The following is a 26,452-nucleotide window of genomic DNA, read 5'->3' as shown; positions in this document are numbered from 1 at the left end:
AAACTTTCCTGATTCTAACTTCACAAGGTTAAAAAAGTTCTTTTCTATTTTTAGTTTGCTTAGAGTTTTTATCATGAAAGGACATTAAAAGCTTCAAATACATTTTCTTTATTAGTAGGATGACGACATGGCTTCTCTTTTATTTGCTAAAGTGTTAAGTGAAAATTACAGATATTCTAATAGCAAACCCAACCCTGCATTCCTGGAATAATGCCCACATGGTACAATGTTTATCTTGCCAGATTTAGTTTGGTAATAATTTGTTAGATTTTTCTGCATCTAGGTTCATGACTAATAATGTCTTATAATTTTTCTCTCTTGCAATGCCCTTATCTGTTTTTCACATGCAAACTTCATTTGGGGAACATTTCTTTCTCTATTTCATTAATTTTAAGATGTCATCACCCACTGGCTACATTCCTGACTTCAGAGAAGTCAAACTACAAAAAGTGTACAACAATAACCAAGAGAGATTATAAACACCATCAATTAAAGATCCAATTCAACTTCAGAGAAATAAAACCATTAATGTTAAGATTGGAATGTTTTCCTTAAATGTTTGGTAAAACTTGTTTGTAAACCTAACCAGCCCTCATATTATCTCTGTAAATGTAATTATATTACTAATTAGATAACTTTAAAGACCTAAATATCACCAGATTTTCTATTCATGAGTCAGTTTGGGGATGTAATCTCTTTTAAGACTTTGTTCATTTCATCGAACTTTTTCAAATTCATTGGCTTAAAGCAGTTTAAAATATTTTTTAAAACATCCACTTGTATTTTTTTGTTGTGTTCCCCTTTTCATTCCTGATGTTTCCTTTTTGCCCCTTAATCTTAACAAAAGTTTGATAATTTTATTAGCTTTGTAACAACAAATGTCGTCCTTTCTGATAACTCTTACCTATTTTGTTTAAATAAATTATTCTCTTATATTTATTATTTCCTTCCATCTACTTTGTTATTCTATTATTCTATGTTAAGTACTTAATTCATCACTTTTTATTCTTCCTATCAAATACAAGCACTGAGACTATTAATTTTAAATCTAAAAATTAATTCTAAAAATTAATTAAATCTAAAAATTAATTCCCTACTTGGGAATTGTGGGGCTGCCTTAATCACAGGTTTGTTGTCTTTCATAAATTCTGAAAGGGTCCTGGCACTGTCCCTTTTCATATTGTCTCTCATCAAGTCACATTCTATAACTGACAATTATAGTTTATGCAAACTTCATACATCTGGAGAGCAGGAGTTGGTGTGGGAATCTCTGATGGGGGCTTGTTACCTTATGTTTGTTATTAACTTTTCCACATACTTTTCAGCATTGAGTGTTGTCAATGTTCTGACTCTTAGTCATTCTAATAGAGATAGTATCTTCTTGTTTTAATTGTTAACTGATTTTAATTGTGAGCTCATACTCAATTCTTTTGAGGCCCGGATTTAAAATATTCTCTTCTAAAAAAGGATTTGTGTTGATTCTTCTAATTGTTCAGACTTAACGCAAGATCATCTTTAACTAAACTTGGGGTTGTTTATATACTACAATATAGTATGAATTCTGTCCCTAAGTCCAAATTGATGTGAGCTTATGCTTATATTTCTCAAGGAGGGCCTGGGGTTATGGCTCAGAGGTAGAGTGCTTACATGAGGCAATTGGTCCAATCCCCAGCACCACATAAAAAAATAAAAATAAAAATATTGTGTCCACCTATAACTAAAAAAATAAATATTAAAAAAAAAAAAAAGATTTCTCAAAGATTTCTCTCTCCCCTCATTCTCTGCCCAGAATCAAGGCCAAGATAGGCAAGTACTTCACAGCCATCCTCAGTGGCATATTTTCTAATTAATTAAGAATGATGTCCTTTAGGACTTCCAATTTCATGAGACAAGCCTCTTCAACCCATATTTCTATCATGAATGAACTAGTCTTTTACTCTTTTCTCTTGTTAAAACCCAAGCTATTAGACCTTTGAGAATTAGCAGACACCAGTCAGGACAACAGCTGGCTCTAGAACTCACTATCTCTAGGGACACAGTTTCTCAAAAAATTCCACTCCTTCTACTAATTCCTTTAGTTTTAAGTCACATCTGACCTGCCAGTAAGATAAAGTTTTAAAACATTTTTTATCCAGTATATTGATGTTCTTACTATGAAGCTTTTCTCTGAATATCGACTCAGCCATTTACTGGAACTGAAGATTCACTTGTAGATTTTCAGGTTTCCTTATAAAGTTTCCCAACTTCTTTTCCCTACACTACCAAATTACAAATTTAACACATGACAGCAGGGGCTAAAAATATCATTGGTTTGTTTTTGCTCTCTGGTACAAAACCTTGTATCAAACAGGCTAAAAAAAAAAAAAATCAGCTTGTTCAAGGAGATGCCTAGAAAACCCTGTCTTCCACAACAAGGGATATTTGTTCATCTGTCATGAACATTCTTCCTTCTCCAGAAAAGAGATGAATTTTGCTGAAATTTCATTGTTTCATTCTGAAATTAAACTTACGTATGTTCCATGTACAACCACCAAAGGAAGTAAGAACAAAAATCTATGAAGCTACTGTTTATCTTCTCTCAGAAATTATGCAAATATTACTTGGCAAATTATATGATATTGACTTTGTTATATATTAATTAAAAATACAGAAAGTCTGCCTCTATATTCCTCAAATAAGAAAAGGAAAATTTTGGCAAACAACTCTATAGATAAAACTCTTTATCACTCTTGTAAGAAAGAGATCTCAATCTCTCAGACTTTCAAAACAAAAGAAGTTAAATCCCAACAGAAACAAGCTAAGAAACTAGTCCAGTTAATATCTGGTAGAAATTTTTCAGGAAAAACAAATGCACTGTATTGTTATTTATGTTCATCTTTCTGTTATGCTACAGAAGCAATTCATAAAGCCTGGCAAGAATGAGGCATACTCCCCTCATTATTGTGCAAATGCTTTTACACTTTCCAACAAATGCTTTCAAAATATTTTAGTTTCCCCTGTAAAAGCCTAGAAACAGTTCAACACACATACTGTAACATTTTACAAGAGAGCTTTTAAAAATATTTTATTCTTATTAATTTTTGCAAACTATTACATTCTTTCATTATTTAATATGCTTTCATAGTTACAGGATCCAACTACCAAACACAAGGAATTTCAAAACAACTGTGTCTCAAGAAATAACTTCAGAAATCAAATGCTTTAAAGACTGATAATTTCAGAAGAAAATTATCCAAACCTCTATTCTACTGCTAACATAAGCTATGGCTGCGAACCAAAAGCACAGCATTTAATTTAAGGTAAAATAATAATAATAATGATGATGATGATGATGATGATGATGATGATGATGATGATGTTGTTGTTAGTGGGGGTTGGGTAAGAAAAAATGCAAATCCTCTTTTGGCAAAACAATTTTCTTGAAATATAATACAGAGATTAAAAAACATGTTTGTTATGTGTGTACAGTCCCAAATATGTTCAGAATTGTCTTACCAAGAAAGGACGAATTGCTTCGATTCATGGAAGAAAGTGGCTTCTAGGTCTCCTTTTGTATGTGAACCACTTAAATGAAGGCACACTGTGTTAGTCATCTGAGATTATACCAGCAGTGTCTTAATGCTGTCACCCTGGGGAATCTGATACAACATCTTCATGTTAGTAAACTCAGCTTCAGAAACAATCTCCCTTTACTTTGAAGTTTTCTATTAAGTTGTGGATACAGACAGACTGGTCATTTTTAACACTGCCAGAGCACCGAAGTGAAGGGATTGTGCAGGCTTAACAGAACTTTTTAAAGGATAAGAGAAACACTACTAAAATGGTCTGAGTTAAGATAAAACTGTTTAAGCCGACAAAACATTTTGTTTTGAAAGTTTCAAAATTTATTTAAACATTTGTAATTCTTAAATGGACTTAAGTTATAACAAAGCAACATCATATATTCTCTCATAAAGCACTACAACTGAAAGATGGTTTCATAAAAATAAAAGCATAGAAAAATGGCTTTGTACAACCATGAATGAAAGGTTAATTACAAGTTATAGTATGTTATCAAGCCTGATAAGAATCTCAAACATGATACACAGGGAAGAGTATCCATTCATGAGATGAGTTATAACTTAGTCTCTAGGCCTCTTTGGCATTATCCTTATTTAAAAGTAGAAGAGGAAAAGGAGAAAACAAGCCTAATTAATAATCTATGACTGTCTTTCTCTCTCTCTTAATAAACAATTGAAATATACTACGCTCAAACAAGTCAGTATAAAACAATCCCATCCTATCTGAGACCATGACAGTACTTAAATTCAAACTATTATGAAGTAAAACAATACTTTGTCCTTGAACAACAACAAAAAAAAAATCTGGGAAATACCCAATTTGTAAAATAATCAAAGTCAGAGTCTCCCTGCTCTTCCAAAAAAAAAAAAAAATCTAAAAATTATGGAGGAAACTATACTGCTATACTGAAGAACACTTAAATTGTTTTGTTTCTAAGTGATGACGGCCTACATTAAATTGGTATGAGTCAATATGGATAAAGGAGATAAAGCCAGGAAAATAAGAAAAAAGAGAATGGACAAAATTTTTGAATTAATGGTAAATAGTCACTGATTTGGGTAAGCAACTAATTTAAGGCATTTAACTCCCTTTGCAAATCTACTTGTTGGGGAGATCATGTATCCCTACTATAATAATCATAAAAAGGAGTACATCACGAAATCCCAAAAGCAATGATATGGGAATTTTGAAAATTAGGATAATAGGATCATCTAAAGAAAGAAAAGAGTCTAATAGTATATATTGGAATGAGCAGTGTCTGGATAAGCAGTATCTGAAAGGAGTAGAAGACGACTCCACAGTGAAAGACCAGGATAAATAAAAACACAGTGTCTGAGGAACAGTGAAGGAAACCACCCAGTTGGATTCATGGGGGGGGGGGGTAATGAAACTGGGAGAGTACAATAAAAACAGGCATATGAAGAGGCCCAACTACCAGATTATTGAAGTTGCAACTTATGATCTCAATTGCTGCTGTCCGAATGTCACTACATCTGATACACTTGGACAACTGTATAAACATACATTAGGGAGCCTCACCCTAGAGATTTTAAAAGGATGGAGTAGAAACTGTATAAACATACATTAGGGAGCCTCACCCTAGAGATTCTAAAAGGATGGAGTAGAGTCTGTATCTAAGCAAAGCTCCCAAGTGATTCTCAGACACAGCTAGACTGTTGCCTGAGGCAACAGTAAGCCATTACCTTAAGGGAGAGACAAATGTAGACATCTAGCTAGTTTTTCAGTTGCAAGCTTGAATAACAAAAAGTGTTATTTTTGTTTAAAATTTTCTATTTCTCTTTATTCATGTTATTCCCTCAGATATCTCCTTCAGAGGATCCATGTGTTCTCTGGCCATATATATCTATAAAAACTTCTCTCTCATGATAATCTCACCTTAATATTAAAAATATTTTTTTGTTTATTTTTATTTATTTATTTTTTTTACAGAAAGATGAACCTCGTATACTGGAGGGCAAGGTCCTCATAGAAGTTAGAAGGTTGTGATACCAAGTAATGTAGGTATAAAATGACAAAGGCCTGATCTATGACCATGATAGTAAGAATAAAAACAAAAGGAAAAAATCAGTTTTGAGAGCTGGGGTGTGGCTCAGCGGAAGAATGCTCACCTAGCATGTGGGAGGCCCTGGGTTCGATCCATAGCACCATATAAAAATAAATAAAACAAAGGTATTGTGTCCAACTACAACTAAAAAATAAATATTTTTTAAAACTCAGTCTTGACACCATAAGACTTCTAGAAGAAATTACAGAAAATATTCTTTGTAACTTTAGAGTAGACAAAGATAGAGAGAGGGAGGTTGAATCTTAGGAGAAAATAATAAATTGGGCCTCAACTAAATTAAAAACATGTGCTCTGTGAAAAGAAAATCATTAAGACTGTGAAAAAATATACCAAGACTAGAAAATAATGCAATACACACAGCTATCAAAAAATGACACTAAGCCAAGCACAGTGGCGCATACCTATAATCCCAGTGGCTCAGGAAGCTAAGGCAGGAGGACTATGAGTTCAAAGCCAGCCTGAACAACAGCAAGGCACTAAGCAACTCAGTGAGACCTTGTCTCTAAATAAAATACAAAATAGGGCTGGGGATGTGGCTTAGTGGCCAAGTGCCCCTGAGTTCAATCCCTGGCACCCCCACCAAAAAAAAAAAAAAAAAAAAGACACTAAGATATTAAAGGTGTAAAACTCAATAATACTAAAGTCAATTTTTAAATGAGCAAAACAAAGATTATTTCACAAAAGAAGATACAATGGTAGCCAATGAACGTATGAAAACATGCTCAACACCCTTAGTATTCAGAGAAATGTAAATAAAACTGTTATGTGATACTGCTACACATCTGTTAGAAGGGCTAAAATTAAAAATATCAAGGATATAGAGCAACTGGACTATTCACGCTGCTAACATGAATGTAAAAATGGGAATGAGGAAAAACCAGGTCAGTTGCATTCTTTTAGGATTTATCTTAATAAAGCTTTTTTATATCAGAGCATGTACATATCCATTGTCACACCTTCAAAAAAGCATTATGGCAATCGATATGCTAACTGTCCAAAACTATATTCAACAATAAATGTTAACATTGTGATTATTTTTATTTTCATCTTGTTAAATAACATTTTTATAGTTTCCAAAAGTGTTTCCATCTAACACATGATTAAACATTTTTCACTGAAATAAAAGTAACAACTACCATCTGAGTATCCCTTATCTGGAGTGCTTGAAACCTCAGAGTGTTTTGGACTTCAGATTTTTTGGATTTTGCAATATTTGCATACAATAAGATATCTTGGAGATGGGATCAGAGTTCAAATACAAAATTCAATTGTTTCATATATACTTTATACACAACTTCAAACAATATTTTTACTGTGCCTTTGTTTTGATTGTGACCCATTCGTGAGGTCAGAAATGGGATTTTCCACTTACAGTGTCCTGACAGTGCTCAAAAAGTCTCAAATTTTAAAGCATTTTAGATTTCAGATTCTGTGGATTTAGGGGTGCTGGATCTGTACTTAATGGTCAATATTCACTTTAAAAACAGTCACACAAGCCTAATCTCAAAATATGATTTCTGAAGTTACAATGTTAAATCAGAATAATTACACATCCAGTATAATATGATAGTTAACTCTAAATTTAATTTTAAAAATACATTATAATCAAGTACAAAAGTTCCTCCTCCAACCACAGTAGATACATTCTAAGATTGCCCCACTGGATGCCTCAAAAAACCATACATACTCACATCACACATAAAATGTTTTTTCCTGTATATACATATCTAATAAAGTTTAATTTATAAACTAAGTACAATAAGAGATAACAATAAAATAAATAGCACCATTATAACAATATGTAGTAATAAAAGCTATGTGAATGTGGTTTCTTTCCCTGCTTCTCTCTCAACTGTCATAGGGTGGGTACTATACTCAGCATGGATATACTAGACAAAGGGATGATTCACCTTCCTGATGGGACACAGCAGGATGTCATGAGATTTCTTTCATCTTACTACTCAGAGTGAAATGCAACTTAAACTTATGAATTATTCATTTCTGGAACTTTCCATTTAATAATTTCACTCCATATTTGAGAGCAGAAAGTGAAAATACAGATAAGGAAGGCACATATTAACTTTAAAACACCAAATTCAAGTTCTTAGTTTTAAAAGGAATTCTCACACTGCAACTACCAATCACACCACAGAAGAGTTCAGAACAGACTAAATAAACTTTAGCTGATATCAGAATCTACACAAAACTAATCAACTATGAATAAAAAAGTCTGATCCATGAACCTATGGGAATCTCCAAGACCCTTTTAGAGGTCTGCAAGGTAAAAACTAGTTTCATAATACTTTTTCATTGTGACACTAGAGATGGGAACTTTTGATCTAATGACAGTAGCAGTGAAATTGGACCAAAGAGTAGGAACACACAGGAAAGGTTTTAATTAGGAAAAGTGTATAAGAGCTTCACATCAAAGGGAACAGCCCTAATTGACAGAAAATTCAGGCTGCCCCCCCCCCCCAATAAAAAAAGGGTAAGCCAACCTTTTATCAAGCACCTGAGGTAGGCTAGCTTCTGGTATTTTTCTACTCATCATGAGTATGGGAATTTCTTCCTTCTCAAAGATCCTTCATGGGGTTGGGGTTGTGGCTCAGTGGTAGAGCACTTGCCTTGCACATGTGAGGCACTGAGTTCAATCCTCAACATCATATAAAAAAATTTTTTTTAAGTATTTAAAAAAAAAAGATTCTGCATGACATCCAGGTGTCATCTTACACCAGGTCTCCATAGTCAATTTAATTGAGAATATGAGCGAAATCAATATGAAGATTCCTGAAAAGACTAGGAATGAAAAACCTATGACTAAACTATACCATTCCTCAGTATTCATCCTAAAGAATTAAAGTCATCATACTACACTCTGGTGATATAGCCACATCCATGTTTATAGCAGCCCACTTCACAATAGCCAATGGGAACCAATGGAACCAATTCACATTTCTGTCAATAGATTAAGAAAATGATATGTATACACAATGGGGTTTTACTCAGCCATAAAGAATGAAATGTCATTTACAGGAAAACAGAACTTGAGAATATATTAAACAAAATAAGTCAAATTCAGAAGGTCAAAAGTCATATTTTTCTATGTGGAAGCTACAGAAAAAAAGAGAAAGAAGAGAGGTTCTTATGAAAATCGAAGAAAGATCAGTAGAAGGGAGCAAAGAAATGAGGGGGAGAGAAAAGGGAAGGGAAAAAGGAAATACTAGGGAATGATACTGGCCAACTTATATTGTATGGATGTACAAATGTGTTATAACAAATCCCACCATTATATACAACTATAATTTTTAAAATATTAAAAAAATAGGATGGTGGCAAAAGGCATACCCTTATATTTTCAAGAGGAACAATAGGAAAAGATTTTAGGAGATACACATGTAATAACAGGTAATAAGTTATGGATAAAGGCCTGAGAGTTTATCTACCCTTTTGTCCCTATGTTAGGTATAACTGCTGGCACCTTGGCATACATCAAGGCAGAGAAACCAAATGGAGTAGTAGTCACTGAATTCTTGTGGTCATGCACTCACATGAAAAGAATGTGTCTCACAAATGTCCTTGAAGCAGTAAAAATTATTGAGAAATATGCATAAAGCACTTCTTTGTGATATATCTTTATATTTTCCAATACTGGGAAAATCTGCATAATTCAATGAATAAATGTTTTCCAAAGGATATGATGTTACAAAACCATGCATGAGTAAACAGCCATTCAATATCCAAGACAGATCAATGGATTTTCATTTTACAGAATATGGAAAGTATACTACGTTGCAACCAACATTTAAGAAACTACTATTGTCCAGTTTTGGTGTACTATCAACGAAAAACATTTATAATTACACATAAAAGTTACATTTATATGTGATGCCAAAATTTTTGTACCTTTATCAAATAATCATATTACTACAGATTGACTGCAGAAGCAGACAGGAATATATAGGTCTTTCATTAAGCCAGATATCAAAGAGATCCACAATAATTATCAAACCGTAGAGAGCCATAATATTTTTTAAAAAAATATGTTATTCATGATCCAGCAATTTCCTTACTTGTTATATATCCAAAGGAAAGGAAATTGGTAGGTGAAGCAATATTTCTACTTCTGTTTACTATAGCACTATTCATAATAGCCATGATATGGAATCAACCTGTATGTATATGATTGGTAAAAGAAAATGTGATTTATGCATACACAATGTAATATTATTCAGTCATAAAAAGACTGAAATCCTGTCATTTGCAGCAAAATGAATGGAACTGGAGGATATTATATTAAGTGAAATCAGTGAGGCACAAAAAGATAAATACCACACTTTTCTCTTGTATATGGAAGCTAAAAAGACTGACCTCACAGAAGTAGAGTGTAAAATAGTGGTTACCAGTGGCTGGAAAAGGAGTGTGGGATGAGGAGATGATGGTGAATGGTTACAGAGGTCAACTGGATAGGAGGAATAACTATGATTGATAACAACTGTAAGCTTCAAAATAGCTAGTAGTGATGATTTTGAATGTTCCAAACAAAGAAGTAAATGTTTTAAGTAATGGGAAGCAAACTGTTATTCATATTAACATGTAATGGGTTTATTATTTAAGTGCATTAATAATAAGCATTTAAAACTTCTTAAATCTTTAAGACTATTATAAATGACTCAAACAAAACCTCTATAAAACCAAATAATTAAAAAGAAAAAATTATAATAGACCCAAAATGTGAATCTCCCTTATTCCCTCTACCAACTAAATAAAAACCCCAAACCACAACTTCTTACCCTGGCTGTGAGGACTTGCCGGACTAAGAGATGGCTGATGCAAATCTTTAGTTGGTGTTGGATAAGCTTCTTTCCCTTGGCGTTGACTCATCTTTCCTGGTGTCAGAAGTTGAGATTCGTCACTGTTTGCTACAACAGCTCAAGAAAAGAAGAGAAATATAATCAGCCCTAAAGTTACAGACTTATATATCGTTCATAACATGGAATAAGATTATGACTGAAATAGTCTTAGCAATTATATTCATTTTACCAAATTAATGCTTAACTAAATTCACAAAACCATTTTGTTTTTCTGTTGTATCAATCCAAGAGAAATTGACAGGTATGCAAGAGTCAAAAATACAAATTATACACATTATAAAAATGAAAATGCATATCCAACTAATAATAAGTGGCATCCCCAAATTTTTCTGTGTATCTTTCATGGTACTATTAGTTATATTTGCAATTAGAACAATAAGCAAAAGCAAAGTTATTTCACATAAGAAACACAAATGGTCAACAAGCATATGAAAATATATTCAATCTAATCAGTAACCAGAAAGAATGAAATTATTAGTATCAAATAATATTTCACAGTCACAGACTTTCTACTTTAATTTCTAATTTTTATGGAAAGTAGGCATGAGTCCTATTTTAAAGATGGGGAAACTTAATGTACAGAGACTGCCTTACATAAGACTAGTTATTAAATAATAGAGGCAAAATTCTAACTCAGGACCACTTGGTTCTGAAACTCTTGTCTTTTAAAAACCTGTTGACTCAATAATCCATTTAAATAGTGTTTTGAGGGTACTTCTCACCCATCTGGCCAAGATACCATTACCAGAGAGCAATAAGAAAAGATGAAAAAGAAGAATAGTGGAACAAAGAAAATACTCAGTGAAGGAATAGGGCAATTTTAAGTCCACAGGGCCCTAGGATCTCCACATTCTTTCATTTTATGTTTCTGTGCTTTTAGAATATTTAGTTTCATCTTAATTAGGGCCTGGTGCAGAGGTGCATGCCTGTAATCCCAGAGACTCAAAAGGCTGAAGCAGGAGGATTGCAAGTTAGAGACCAGCAATGGCAACTTAGCAGGACTCTGTCTCAAAATAAAAAAGACTGGGGATATCTTTCAATGGCACAGCACCCCTGGGTTCAATCCCCAGTACCAAAAAGAAAAAGGTGGTGATTTGGTCCTCACTCTAGGTTTAAATTTTCAACTTAATCAGAATTTCACATTCATATTATCACTGATTTTTTTTTCTTTTTTGTGTGGTTCTGGGATTGAACCCAGGGCCTTGTGCATGCAAGGCAAGCAATCTACCAACTGAGCTATATCCCCCAGTCTTTATCACTGATATTTTAAATCAAATTGCTTTAACATACTTTCCATTATGCCAGTTTTCCAAATTATATTTTAGCTCCTTTCTTCAAAGTAAACATACAAAACAATTTTCATCCCAGTACAGATATAAAACAATATTTTACCAAGTCAATTAAAAAAAAACTGCAGACTGATGACTCCTAAGTTTATAACTCCAGCTATGCTGTCTTCTCCCTAAACAAAAACTCACATGTACAACTGCCTGTCTTATAATCATCTCTGTAATTTAAAAGGCATCTCAAATTTATCTGGAGCAAAATTCTTAATTCTCTTTATCCTCTAAACTTGCCTCTCCTCCATCTCAGGTAGTGGCATTACTACTCTTCTCCCCTCACTTTCTCTCACGTTTCATATTCAGTTATCTGTGAAATCTTCACTCTATCTTCAAAATTTATCTGGAATCCTGCACTTCTCCCAACTTCTCACAATTACCACTCTAATCCCAGCCACCAGTACCTTCTTACTGCCCACAACAGCAGATTCCTACCAGCTTACTAATTTGCTTCTTGTTAGTAAAGTTCATTTTCTACACGAAAGCCCAAGTAATCTTTTTCATATTGTCAATTTGATTTGTATCATATGAAAATATCATTAGTTTTCATCATACTTACAGAGTCAACAGAGTCTGAAACCTGCTTATCTTTCCAATCTGACTCTCCCCTACTCTCCTCTCACTCACTAGGCTTCTGCTCTAATCGCTTTCTAGGTATTATCCAAAAATGTCATCTTGCCAGTCTTGGGACCATTATAACTTTCTTATACCTACCTGGAATACTCCCACCCCAGATCTTCACTTTATTAGTTCCTCTCATTTGCTGACTGTACTCAAGTGTTATCTCTTTAGAAAATCCCTTTAGTTTCCCCAAGGTGTTTTCACATAAAGAAATTCTTAATTTTTTCTACCACTCCACAGTTTTAGTCTATCACCTTATCTAAATGATTTTCATTATAATTCTTATCACTGCCTGACATATCATTTGTTTATTGTCTGCATTCCTACACTAGACCCTAAATTCCATGAAAGCAAAGAGTTTTGTCTACCTTATTTTCCTGAATATTCTCGTACCCATTATTCTTCTTGGCACAATAAAAGTATTGCTTCCTGATATACTAAAAGAGTCCAATGAAACTTTATTGAATCAACAAATTAACTTTATGTTTTTATGAAACTCCATTATCATAATGCATAGAATGGTTCCTTAAGTTACAAAAACCAAGATCTGTTTGATTTTTAAAGAAAATTACTGAAATTCCGCTGGGTTCATCCCAGTACAGATATAAAACTAATGATATTTCCACATAATATAAATCAAATTGACAATATGAAATACATAAGGGTAAACAAAACATACAACTTAGTCATCACTTCTGGGGACAGAGGGAAGAAGAAGCAGAAAGAAACCTGTAAGATATTTTTAAGTTTCTAGTTCTTAGGTTGAGCTGTAGATTTACTATATGACTGTTATTTAATTATGCTTTAACCCTTACATATGACACACATATTCTTTTGAATGTATCAAATAGTACATTTAAGGATAATTAAAAATATAAGAAAAACCACTAAAGGAATTAAATATGCTTTAGTATTCCATTAATAAGACAAGGGTATCTATGTCTTAAATAACTTCACTGTACAAAAAAAGAAAGGGTTTTAGAAATGCAAATTTAGTTCTATTCACTCCTTTATAATGCATATATAATTGAGATGGTATGTGTGATTTTGATAACCTTGAAGTGAAAGAGTACATGAAAATATTAGTGTACAAAGTGTACTTTATAACAGAAAGCCCACCTTACTATTTGTTTTCTCTCAGTCCAGTTCACAAGCATTAGTAACCGAGGCTCTGCATAACATAAGTCACTAGAATATTTGCTTACATTATTTGCACAATAATAGATTATTTGAATAGAATCTTAAGAATGGCAGTGACTTTGTTTTTTGTCTGGGTCCTTGCACGTAATTGATGAATACTTGCTAACATTACTGAAAAAATATTTGTCAAATGAGTCACTGCAGGATTCCATGCAGTTTCTGATGCAACTGACTCAGCTACTAAACAGAACACTGCAGTGCCCTCTGCTGGTTCTACTTAGAATGGAAGTAAAGAAATCTACCTTGTATTCACATTATTTTACTCATCTTTAGTAGACAATATACTGGACTAATTAACATACAAGCTACACATTCTAGGGAAAATAACACCTTTACTTTACAAATTCAACTCATCAATATAAAAGTTTGAAGAATCTTACAAGCTTCAAAAATCTTGCTTTTGCCCATAATCTAAATGCAAGCTAAAATAAGATCATTTATTCATTTATTTATTTTTTGCCATACTGAGAACTGAACCCATGGGCACTCTCTACCACTAAACTACATATCCAGATAACCAGACCTTTTGTTTTTGTTTTAAACAGGGCCTCCCTAAAGTATCTGGGCCTCAACCTTGTGATCCTCTTGCCTCTGACTCCCAACTGCTGGGATTATAGGCATGCACCATTGCACCCAGCTAAGATAAAGTAGCTATTTGAAATAATAAATAATCTGTATGTAAAACTTAAGACCTCCTTTGAGATGTGTTCTATCTTCTACTTTTAAAATCTCTACTATCCTCATAATACAGGTTGTAGGATAAATAATAAAAAATTGAGTGCTGGGGTTGCGGCTCAGTGGTAGAGTGCTTACCTAGAACATGTGAAGCACTGGGTTCAAACCTCAGCACCACATAAAAATTAAATAAAGATATTATGTCCACCTACAACTAAAAATAAAATATTAAAAATAATAATAAAACATTGAGAATTATTGCAATTAAGAATGAAAAAAATTAGTATTATTTTAAATCACTTATTTTTAGAACAAAAATTACATACCTACACTAATCAGTATGAGGGAGAAATAGAAACTGATCTAGACCAAAGAAGTTTATAGCCAAAAGAAACCACTGCCATTACCTTACTCTCTCCCTTCTTTTGTTCAATGAAGAAAATGAGCCCAGAGCAATGAAATAACTTGCAATAGGTAGATAACTACTTGGAGATAAAGACTAAAACTTCCTAAATCAATATAATTTTCTATATTGATCTTCAATAAAATTAAAATGTTTGTATAAATAATGATGTAGTAAAATTAATTATTCGATTATATATTGACTTCACCAAATTAAGAGTTTTATTCTGATTTTTGAGTAACAGTAGAAGAAAGATGTGGCGCACTAGCAACTAATTCTAGCTTTTGGGATTTTTTTCCTCTTGATGCTGGGGTATGAATCCAAGGGTGCTCTACTACTGAACTACATCCCCAGCCCTTTTTATTTTTTATTTTTGAGACTCAATAACCCAAGTTGACTTCAAACTTGTGATCCTCCCGTCTTAATCTCTTGAATAGCTGGAATTACATGTGTGCACCACCATACACAACTAGTTTCTTAGATATTTAAACTTTATTCAGGTTCTTCATCTGTAAAATAAATGTTTTTTATATTATCTATGAAGCTCCTATATCTCAATAATTCTATGATTTTTTAATATAAAAATTGTCCCTGTCATTCTCCAGTTAGACTATAAAAATCTTTACAGGGGCAGGCAGTATGTTTTATTCATTGTATATATCCCAGAGCTAGCAGTGTCTATCCCCAGCCACAGCCCCCCACACCCCAAATCTCAATAAAATTTGTTGAGATGAAGCTAAGCAAGGTGATGCATACCTATAATCCCAGCAGGTACATATCTATAATTTCAGTGACTGGGGAGTGTGAGTCAGAAGGATCACAAATTTGAGGCCAGTCAAGGCACCTTAGCAAGGGCCTCAACAGCACCTTAGCAAGACCCTATCTCAAATAAAAAATAAAAAGACCTGGGGATGTATCTCAGTGGTAAAGCACTCCTGGGTTCAATCCCCAGTACAAAAACAAACAAAAAAAATGTGTTAAGATTAATTGGTTATAATCTTAAAGGGTGTACCTTCTAAATGCCTAAGGTGAAACTTGTTTCACTTGTAAAATTTTCCAAGTATAAAAAATTTCATATCCAAATTATCTAACAAAAATTCTGACAAAATAAAATAGTATTTCTCATTTTGACACAACAATAAATTACTTGTGTCACCTCTAGCTTAAAGCAGTCTGTTATATGTCGTGAAAATTATAGAAAGGAATATTATAAATAAGAGGTACTAAATCATGAATTAGACAACTGTTTAAGTAAATAGTGCATCTCCAGATAATCAAGGTGCAAATATACAAACACTGTCTATCGATTTCAGATGAACAATGGGAACAGACGGGCCATGACTGACCACTTCTATTCTTCACTTTGTATTTCAATGCCTAGAAAGAAAAGCTTAAGGCTTAATAAGCCAAAATTGAAATGTCATTTGCCTTTAATAAATACACATCAAAATATTATGTCCCCAAACATGATATTCAAACTTTAGCTACTTACTTGATGGCCCAAGGATATCTTTGCTATCACCAAGAAGCTTTTAATGCAGAGTAATTGAGCAGCAAATAAATAGAGTCCAAACCAGGAAGAAGCAAAATGCATCAGGATGGAAGCAGCAGTGAAACAAAAGGACAAGGAAAATAGCATTAGTTTATAAGTAGAAAGCACATGCACACCAAACCTAATAATTATAAGAAATTTTCTTTTCCATACCAAAAAAAAATTGGCTTAGGCATTACCAAATATTTGTTTTTAATTTTGGAAAATGAAGGTAGGAGAGAAAAACAAATCACCAAGCATTTCGTTTTGAAAATCAATGACAATTCAAGATATGGATTAGATGTAGTAAAAATTACTACTTAGAAATATAACAGAGAGCCAAAAGTCTTTCGTTTCTAAAACATAAGATGGTTCAAAAATATAACACTCATGCACTATAAAATATTAGTTCTGCATGCCATCAATGCATTGGACACTACACAGAGTTTAGTCTGTTTCTTCTGCAAAAAAAGAAAGGAGCATTTACTGAGTACTTATATGCCAAGCAAGTTGAAAAGAACTTCTACAAAGACATTAACAAACTAGAACAAACTTTTTCTCAAATGCCAAAATAACCCAAACAGAAATATTCATTAGAACGATAAATTTTATTAAATCAGACAAACTTTAGAACCCACTAAATATCAAGCATATTATCTCATCTTTTAGGAAATCAGAAGCCTTAATTCTTGAATGAATTTACTAACAACTAACAGAAACAGGAAAAATACTGCTAATCTGTCTAGTACTTTAACATGCAACATTACTCGAAACATTGCTTATGGACAGGTGTTTGGGTCAAGCTTGGTAGAAAGAATTTTCAGTTCTCCCTCACTTCCGATACCAAATATAGTAACATTAAAACTAACTAACGTGGACTGACTGGGGTTGTGGCTCAACGGTAGAGAGCTCGCCAAGCACATGCAAGGCCCTGGGTTTGATCCTCAGAACCACATGAAAATAAATAAATAAAATAGAGGTATTGTGTCTAACTACAACTAAAAAATTAAAAAAAAAAAGAAAACTAAAGTGACAACAAAAACAAAAAATTCCCACTAATGACACTGTTCCTTGGTCTAATTTAAAGAGAGTAAGGGAAGGTTAACTGAGTGTGACAAAAGAAGGTAGCTATTTACTTGGGGCTTATGTCATCTCTTTGGAGAAAATCTTATTACTTCCTTAAAGTGATGGCATAATGCTTGAAATTGTATTCTAATGCCTTAAAGACATTTGTTCTATTTGCCTTTCTGCAGCTGCCCATTTAAGCTCATTCTTCTGTGATTTATTTCACAGAAAATTCAAAGAATGCAGATTTTTTTTAAAAAAAATATTTTTAGTTGTAGATGGACACAATACTTTTGTTTTATTTATTTTTATGTGGCAATGAGGATCAAAATCAGTGCCCCACATGTGTAAGACAAGCACTCTACCACTGAGCTGTGCCTAGAATACAGTTTTATGGAGAATGAACTAATTGTGCTCAAGTCCTTCTGATGGCTACATGACCACAACTAGCAAGCTTGGGGAAAGAGATTAAAGTATTTGTGAGGCAATCTCTGAAACAACCCCCAGCGATCCTCATATCTTGGTACATAATTTCCTCTATTTGAGGGTGTGCTTGACCTACTAAAATCATTTCCAACACAAGGGAATATGGCATGGAATAGCTCCTCCAAGATTATAGACTGGTAAAATGACTATGACTTCCATCTTGTTCACAGTCTTTTGCTCTAAGATAAATCACTCTGGGAAAGGCCAGCTACCATTTCAGGAGGTAATCTTGTAAGAGGACTACTATGCAAAGGAGTTAAGGCCTGCCAACAAACCACTACTTAAACTTAGAAGAGAATCTCCAGCTTCCACCTCCTACCACTCTAGATTGTTTTTGTTTGTTTGTTTGTTTGTTTTGGTACTGGGGATTGTACCCAGGGGCACTTAACCACATCCCTAGCCCTTTTTGTTTAGAGACTGGATCTTCCCAAATTGCTCAGGAACTCTTTAGTTGCAGAGACTAGCTTTGAACTTGCCACATTCTTGCCTCAGCCTCCAGAGACGCTGGGATTACAGGCATGCACCAAGGCCTCCAGCTTACTGAGTTTTCAGTAGAGATTGCAGCAGTATCTCCTCCCCCATATCTTGACTGCAACCACAAGACAGACTGAGTCAGAGACATTTAGCTAATAAGCTACTCCTGACCCACAGAATTTGAGGTAATAAATGCATGTTATTTTACACCACTTAATTTTGGAATCATTTGTTTTACACCAATAAATAATATTGGAAAACTGAAAGGAGTTAGGAAGCTGACACAGACAACTGTGGCAAACTTAAAGACTTCCCAGACACCTTCTAAAAATGTCTTCATGTATTGACATGAATAAATTCCTAGAAACCAGTGCTTCTTCATATATATACATAGTTGGGAATATTTAATCTCACAAAACCAGTCATGCTTGAAGGTTCTAAAGCTGATCTTGTATTTGGGGTAAAAGATTAATAAGCTCATTTTTGTTGTATGGTTCTGTTACATTCTCAAATTTAGTTAACAGCACTATTTCAACTTCTGTATGGCTATATTCTTTGCCTGTTTACTCCCAATAAAATACCCTCTAGCAAATACAGCAACTTTTCAGTATTGGTTCCAAAAACCTCTAATAATACTTAATTCTCAACATTATACCTTCAAGATAGCTGTGTCATATACATCTGATTTTACTGGATTATTCCTAATTTTTTCAGTTTGGGCACCAAAAAGTGATTGAAATAAACACTGTCTATTCCAATCATACTTACCATATTTACCAAGTAACTACTATGAATTTATATCATTTAGGCACTGAAGAATACAGAAGTTAACAGAATAGACAAAATCTTGTCCCTGAGGTACTTATGTTTTAGTGGGGAAGATGAACTAGAATATAATAAACAAGTAAAAAGTCATAGTATATTATATTCTATGAACACTAAGGAGAAAAATAAAGAGAGATAGGAGACATAAAGAAAACTAGGGGAAAGAGTTAAATTTTTAGATTGGGTAGCTTAAGAATGCTCCGCTATAGAGTGAACTTGATAAAATGAAGAAACTTGCCAAAAAGACATATGAAGGAAAAATATTCTAGGCAAAGAGAAAAGCAAGTGTCGTGGATTGAGATGGAAGTCCACTGGATTCAAGGAAGATTTAAAAAGCCATTGAGGCTGGAATGCAATGAGAAAGAGTATTAGGAGATGAGGTTAGAGAGGTAAATGGATGACAAACTATGCAGGATTCTGTAGGACCTTGTTAGGGCTTGCTTTTATTTTAAATAACATTTGATAATTTTGAGGAAAGTACTGATACAGTATCATTATGTTTCAATAGGATTATACTGTGTTAAGAATAGACTACAAAAACAAGGTTAGGAGGTTACTACAATGAGCTAGGGGAGAGAGAAAGGAGATTTGGAACAAGATGGTAGCAATGACGATGATGAGAGGTTGTTGAGTTCTCAACATTTTAAAGGTACAGCAGCAGGATTTCCAAATAGGCCAAGTGTGAGTTAAGAGAAAATACAGAATCAAGAAGATGCCAAGTGTTGGGAACTGAGCACCTAGAAGGATGGAAATGCCATTACCTGAGATGGAAAAGACAGTGAGAACAGCTAGGTTTTAGGAAGAAGTATCAGCAGCTCAGTTTGAAATGTTTGTGAGACATCAAGGTGGAAATGTCAAGTAAACAGTTGGAAAGACAGGCTTGTACTGAGAAAGATTCAGGCTGGTAAGATAAAAAGGATAAATTATGATACATGTCAGAGTTAGGTTACACATAAGAATGCATTAATCACTGGAGATTGAAAACTAGCATAGGATAAAAGAACAGGCACCAGAAAACCATATTATAATAGACAGGAAAACTAAGAATCAAGCCGAAATTCTCCAAAAACAAAACTGAAACTACAACATCATCAACACCATCATTATCATCAAAGCATGGCTTCAGAAACCCTTCCCTGAAAGATATGGAATATAGAGGTACTAAACTGGGTCCAAGTAAAATCATTCTTCCAGAGCTGTTTGAAAAGTGATGGTAGTAAGAAACAGGAAGAAACAGAATATAAGTAACCATCATGATTATATAAGCAAATGATTATACACAATTTTTGCCAAGTAATTTACATCACTGAAGTCTTCTACACATGACTAAACGGTACATTACTAACTTCTTATTCTTACTGTTTTCAGGATATAGTCTACTCTGTACAGTATCATTTTGTGTACCACATGAATAAAGATGATATGAAATTACTGATATGGAAACATTCTACACAAGTACCTTGTACAATATTTTTTTTAAATAAGAAGCTAAACATTCTTTTTGGATCTTGCTAAAGTACCAAATTATTCATAACATCTTAAAGAATCATGAAATTTCTTCTCAATTTGTTCAGAAAAAAACCACATTAACATAGGATAAAATATTCTGTTTGAGTAACTTAATCAGATTGATCATTATTCCATAGATAATGTCCACCCAGTCATCCAGTCATCTCAATATTTTTATATACATAAATTTTCCATTTTTGCAAAAGTATGTGCTGGCTGGAAATATAGCTCAGTTGGTAATGTGCTTGCCTCACATGTAGGGCCCTGGGTTCAATCCCCAGAACCGCACACACACACACACACATAAAGTATATGCTGAAAATAGTCAAATTATAGTTATATGCCTAGAACTTTTACTTATTATTAGACAACATACTACCAAAGTACTTTAATTAGAATGACAAAATATTTATAGCTATTATCTAAATCTTTATTGATTAGGCTATAAATCACAGGAAAAAAGTGTTGTAGAAAAAAGTGACCTTATTTTATTGCACATCTAAGTATTTGCCAACCTTATCCATATTTAGCATAAAACATGCATTCTTTAAAAAATGCAAAGGAAGAGGCAGAAGTTAATCAAGCCCTTCATCCTGAGAAACTCTTCAGTCTCAATTAAATCAAAAAAGAATTCTCATGAGATCTATAGTTTTTATTGCATTTCTTCTAACATGGAATTTTTCTCTATTAATACACTTATTGCCTTAAATCATTTGATGTGCTTAAGGGAAAGCACAAAGCAAATCAAGCATTGATGTAACTGGTGGCACCTCTTTCCCTGATAAAATTGAACAAAAGTTATCCTCTTGGTAACAATCCTGCTACAGCTGTTTCCCAGAAACCACAATTTGGAAGGATAATACAGAACATATCAAGGGCACTCTATTTAGTGTCAATTTTGGTTCTTAAAATAAGAAAATTCAGTGAAGGATATATAATGCAGCTCAGATCTGCTTGTTCTTAGGAGTCATCACTCTATACTTAGCTCAAATTTTTTGTATTCTTGTAATCATCTGCAAAATACTCAAGTGTACATTTTATCCTTCAGTTTTATACGAGAGATTTTAAAGGAATATTTTTCTGGGTACTACAGCTTGTCACTGTTGGGAGGAGAATATGATCTGGTCTGCTAAGCAGTGATTTTAAAATAACCTAATCCACACTTTTGATGAAGTAGTTCTACTTCCAGGATCACTAAGGTCATCATTCAAAATGTTCAAAAACATGTGTCCAAACATATGTTGATCATAACACTATTTGTAGTAATCTAAAAAAGTAATCTATTTTAAACAGGTATTAAATAATAATACTTTCATACAATGAAATACTATGTAGTCATTAATTTTTTTACTGACTAAAAAATATCCACTGTGTATTAGTTTTTAGAAGTAAACTATAAAGAGTGTTGTATGAGATGATTCCACTTTTATAAAATCTCATGTGTAAGACATACACAAACACATGAAAGATACCACCAAAATATTAACAGTGGCTACATTCAGAAGGTAAGGTTTTACTTAATATATCTTTCTATATTGTTTAAAGATAGTATGTTAGGATGCATTATTTTTATAATCAAAAAAAGAATAAACCTATTTACATTTGGAAAAATAAAAATATAATCTGATATTTTCCATCTATTTGCTATTTCTCGGGATGACATAATCATCTATGATTAAGTACAGTGGAAAGTATCCAACTTGAAATACGGGAAAAATACAAAAATGTTCACATTCTAAACACAGCATCATATATTACTCATTATCTTTTGAACTTCAGCAACTTCTGAATATGGCAAGATCTAAAAAAAACCAAATTTTCTCAGGAGTGATTTAATCTCATATACCTGAATATGGATATAAAGAGCACCCACAGTCTATCAAATGAATTCAGTAGTGAAATGATATTTCAAGAGTTGGCATTTGAGGAGCAGGGTTGTGGCTCAGTGATAGAGCGCTTGCCTAGAATGTGAGGCACTGGGTTCAATCCCCAACACCACATAAAAAAATTAAATAAAGGTATTGTGTCCATCTATAACTAAATTTTTAAAAAAAAAAAAAGAGTTGGCATTTGAAAACAGGAAGAGGTTTGCAAAAGTACTTTTACACTGGAAATTGAACCTTTAAATTTTTTTTTCCTTCCAAGGCCTAAGCAATCTGCCAATCTATGAAGTCCTCTCTAGAAGGTTCTGGGAGGATTTTCACAGTTTTCATTCTCCTTGTATGCATTTAATTCTAACAGTCTTTTCACCATGCAAGCCCTCTCTTCCTTTCATTTCTAAAATAGTCCACTATTCTAGTCTCTTCTATTTTCCTGCTTCCTTTGCCCTCTCATTCAAAAAGTGAATGGCTATAGCTAGTGCTAGCCTTAACCACTTTTTCTCCTCTACATGCTCTTTTTCTGTAGGTTCCATTCACAATCAAGGTTCATTTACTATCTTTTTTCAGATAATTTTTAAATTTCTTCTTCAGACTTATCTCCAAAACATTTCTAACTGTATTACTGCAATTTAACTTCTAGTTCTAAAATTCTGTTAACAAAGTAAGTCCGGGCTTTAAACCTGTTGTAGAAAGCATTTTATGTCAAAAACAGCACTCACAATTTGTCCATCTTCCTTTCAACCAGATCTAAACCCTAAGTCATCCAAAACAATTTTTCTCCCAACATCTGACCAAGCCATTAAGTTCTGATCATTTTTAGTTCTACAATGTCTGTCTCACTCCCAGTCCTTTTATTTCCCATGACTACCAGCTAGGTCAGGCCCATGCTACTTCATTTCTCAACTTTTGCTTCTTCCTTTCAGTAAGTGTATCTCTGCATATTTCAGTTTCACCCATTCATTCATTTACTATGTTAGGAATCAGGATTCAAAAAATAACACAGACATGGTTCCTACTACCAAGAAGATCACCATAAAGAAAAGGCAGTGTATAATTTATTTGACACTGAAATAAGTTATTTCTAGTCTACTCAAAATTCTCATGCTCATTATTAGCAAGTCACTTAATTTTTGTGACATTTATTTTTGTCCTATGTGAATACATTAATTATTAAAACTTACAACTTTCTAGAATTGTTGTGAGACTTGATTTTTATATGAGTGTACTTATAGATTGAAAAAAAAAACATGAAAAAGATGAAGAAAGGCTTCAGAAAGGAGCGATTAATTCACCAACCTAATTTACTAAATGGTCACTTTGGTCACTTTGAGTTGCTTTTCTACTCAAAATCATTCCATATCTTGCTCTTTAAAAACTAAGCTTAAATACATACAATTAAAATATTAAAAAATTCAATCAAATTATTAACTTCACAGAAATATTTTGATTGCTTAAGAGATAGCCTTGCAACTTCACATAATTAAAACTCCACCTAACTAAATTCTATGGTAAAACAAATTGTAGATAGTGACCTGCAGTTTTCTTCTTACTTTCTTTTTGGTTCTCTGTTCAGTAGTTTCACAATTTTTCTGCCAATGTACAAGCTGAAATTATCTTTTCCCCAACTTTAACATCTTTTTTTTTTTTTTTTTGGTACAAGAACTGAACCCTAGAGTGCTTAACCACCAAGCCATATCTCCAGCCATTTTTTATATTTTATTCAGAGACAAGGTCTTACTAAGTTGCTGAGGCTGGCTTTGAACTCACAACCCTCCTGCCTCAGCCTCCTGAGCTGCTGGGATCCAGCTTCTTAATGTGAGTTCTCCAACAATGAATAATTAGATACCACATACTCTTTTCTCTATTGCAATCATAAATAGAAAACATAAATAAATAGAGCTTTCTGCAACCATGGGATATTATATATCTGCCATGTCCAGATCACTTCTAGCTACTAGCAACATGTGTTACTGAATTCTTAAAATGTGGCTGGTAAGATCAAGGAATTACTGGGGATATAGCTCAATTGGTAGAGAGCTTGCCTCACATGCACAAGGCCCTGGGTTTGATCGCCAGCACCACCCAAAAAAAAAAAAACAAAAAAAAAACAGGAAAGGAATTTTAAGTTTAATGTTATTTAACTTAGTCACACGTAGTAAGTAGCCACCTTTGAAACAATTCAGGTCTAGCACAACCTGACCTTTCCCCAGTTCAGTCTAAATCATCATTCTCTTTGCCATGTTGACCGTTTATTTTCTCAAGTTTCTGCCCTTCCATTGTTTTCAAGCTATTTTCTCTCCTTTTTCCCTCTGTCTGCTTGGATCCCTTCACCTAATATTTGCTTTAGACTGTTATTCCCCAAGGATGCATCCTAGAATCTCTTCCCTATTCAACATGCTCTTCCCAGATGATTCAATTGAACAGATTTTTTGAAGTGCTCAATTCACCTCTTACTACCTAAAATTGGTTTCCCACTTCAACCTCTACTGAGCTACACCCTTCTCAGGGTCTTCCCAACTATCCTCCTGGTGAACTCATCCTTCTTATCTCAAATAAAAAGCATCACATCCTTTGTAAGGGTTTTCCTGACCTACTCCAGGCATGAAAAACAGATATTCCACCTGTGTTTTCAACACATCCTTCTCTTAGCAGGAAGGACTGAAGAAGAGAGCCCAAGAGCTCCAAGTGTTCCTAGTAAAACTGAATACGTACCTCCATCTTCCTAACTGAGGAGGTGGAAGGGCCCTTCACTCACATTTGCCCTAACCCAACACAGAAAGCCTAACCTCCCTAGTCTGTCCAACAGACAGACATGAAAGCTCTACACTTTGACTTTATCTCTGCTTAGAAAACATTCTATAGAGCCGGGCAGAGTGGTGCACAACTATAATTCCAGCGGCTTGGGGAGGCAGGAGGATCACAAGTTCAAAGCCAGCATCAGCAAAAGCAAGGCACTAAGCAACTCAGGGAGACCCTGTCTGTAAATAAAATATTAAATAGGGATAGGGATGGGGATGTACTCAGTGGTTAAGTGGCCCTGAGTTCAATTCTAATATCCCACCCCACCTCACCCCCCAAAAAAAAATTCTGTAGGACTCTGCTCAAAAGCTATAGCACCAGATGACTTTCATATTCCCTGAAAATAACACCATCCCTATTCTGTTACTCTTTATCCTTTCTACCCTGCTTCACTTGTCATCACATCAGTAATCACCTAACACAGTATATATGTTTTTGTTTTTATCCACTCAAATATTAATTCCAATGGAGTGAGAATTTTGCCGGTTTTGTTCACTGATGAACCCCTTAAAACCAGAAGAGAACCTGGCACGTTATAGACATTCTCAACAATGTTAAATTAATAAATACATCAATGGGAAAAAAAGATTTAATAATCCTGATACCTAATGAAGAATTTCTTATATATAGTTTGAGTTCCTCTGCTTATTTATCATTTAAATTCTCAAAAAACAAGTCTTGCTCATCTTTGTATCTATAGACTTAATATGGTGCATCTTTACAAACCTAACATTTTGCATGACTAATATGATATACACAGAACTAATATGGATTAAAACAGTGAATCTGAGTTATTAGCTTAACTATCACCATTTACTAAGTGGCCTTGAATAAATACTGAATTTAGTTTTTTTAATTTGCTTATGAGGTCCATTACAGTACCAAAATGCTGTTATTACTAACAATTCAAAATAGGAAGTTGACTCAATCCTAAGAATTCTTAGTAGTAATCCATAGCATATGCATATTTACTTCCACTATTAGTCCTTAGCCATCATACGAACTAATTACATTGCTTGTAATTCTCTCAACTTTTAAAAAATAACACAGTCCTTCATAAAATAAGAATGTTAATTTTTGGAGTCTGAGTTATATTTCCTCTGGTACTAGTGGTCTCTTGCCATGA

The 26,452-nt window shown here is 33.6% G+C and overlaps 1 protein-coding gene across 4 annotated transcripts in view; it reads right to left on the bottom strand.

Annotated features, from left to right (window-relative positions):
- Positions 1-26,452, bottom strand: part of Osbpl8 (oxysterol binding protein like 8) — a 159,830-nt gene that overhangs the window by 74,278 nt on the left and 59,100 nt on the right. Inside the window, exons 3-4 of one of the 4 annotated variants that reach the window (XM_005330437.5) lie at positions 16,250-16,286; positions 10,438-10,575 (exon numbers count right to left, since the gene is read on the bottom strand). In XM_005330437.5, coding sequence (XP_005330494.2) covers positions 10,438-10,575; positions 16,250-16,286 — 175 coding nt within the window. The remainder of the gene's footprint in view (positions 1-10,437; positions 10,576-16,249; positions 16,287-26,452) is intronic. The other 3 variants (XM_013360826.4, XM_021729918.3, XM_021729919.3) reach the window with 3 other exon arrangements.

This window comes from Ictidomys tridecemlineatus, chromosome 6 (assembly GCF_052094955.1).
Source record: "Ictidomys tridecemlineatus isolate mIctTri1 chromosome 6, mIctTri1.hap1, whole genome shotgun sequence".
Lineage (NCBI taxonomy): Eukaryota > Metazoa > Chordata > Mammalia > Rodentia > Sciuridae > Ictidomys > Ictidomys tridecemlineatus.
This window is presented reverse-complemented; position numbering and strand designations above follow the sequence as displayed.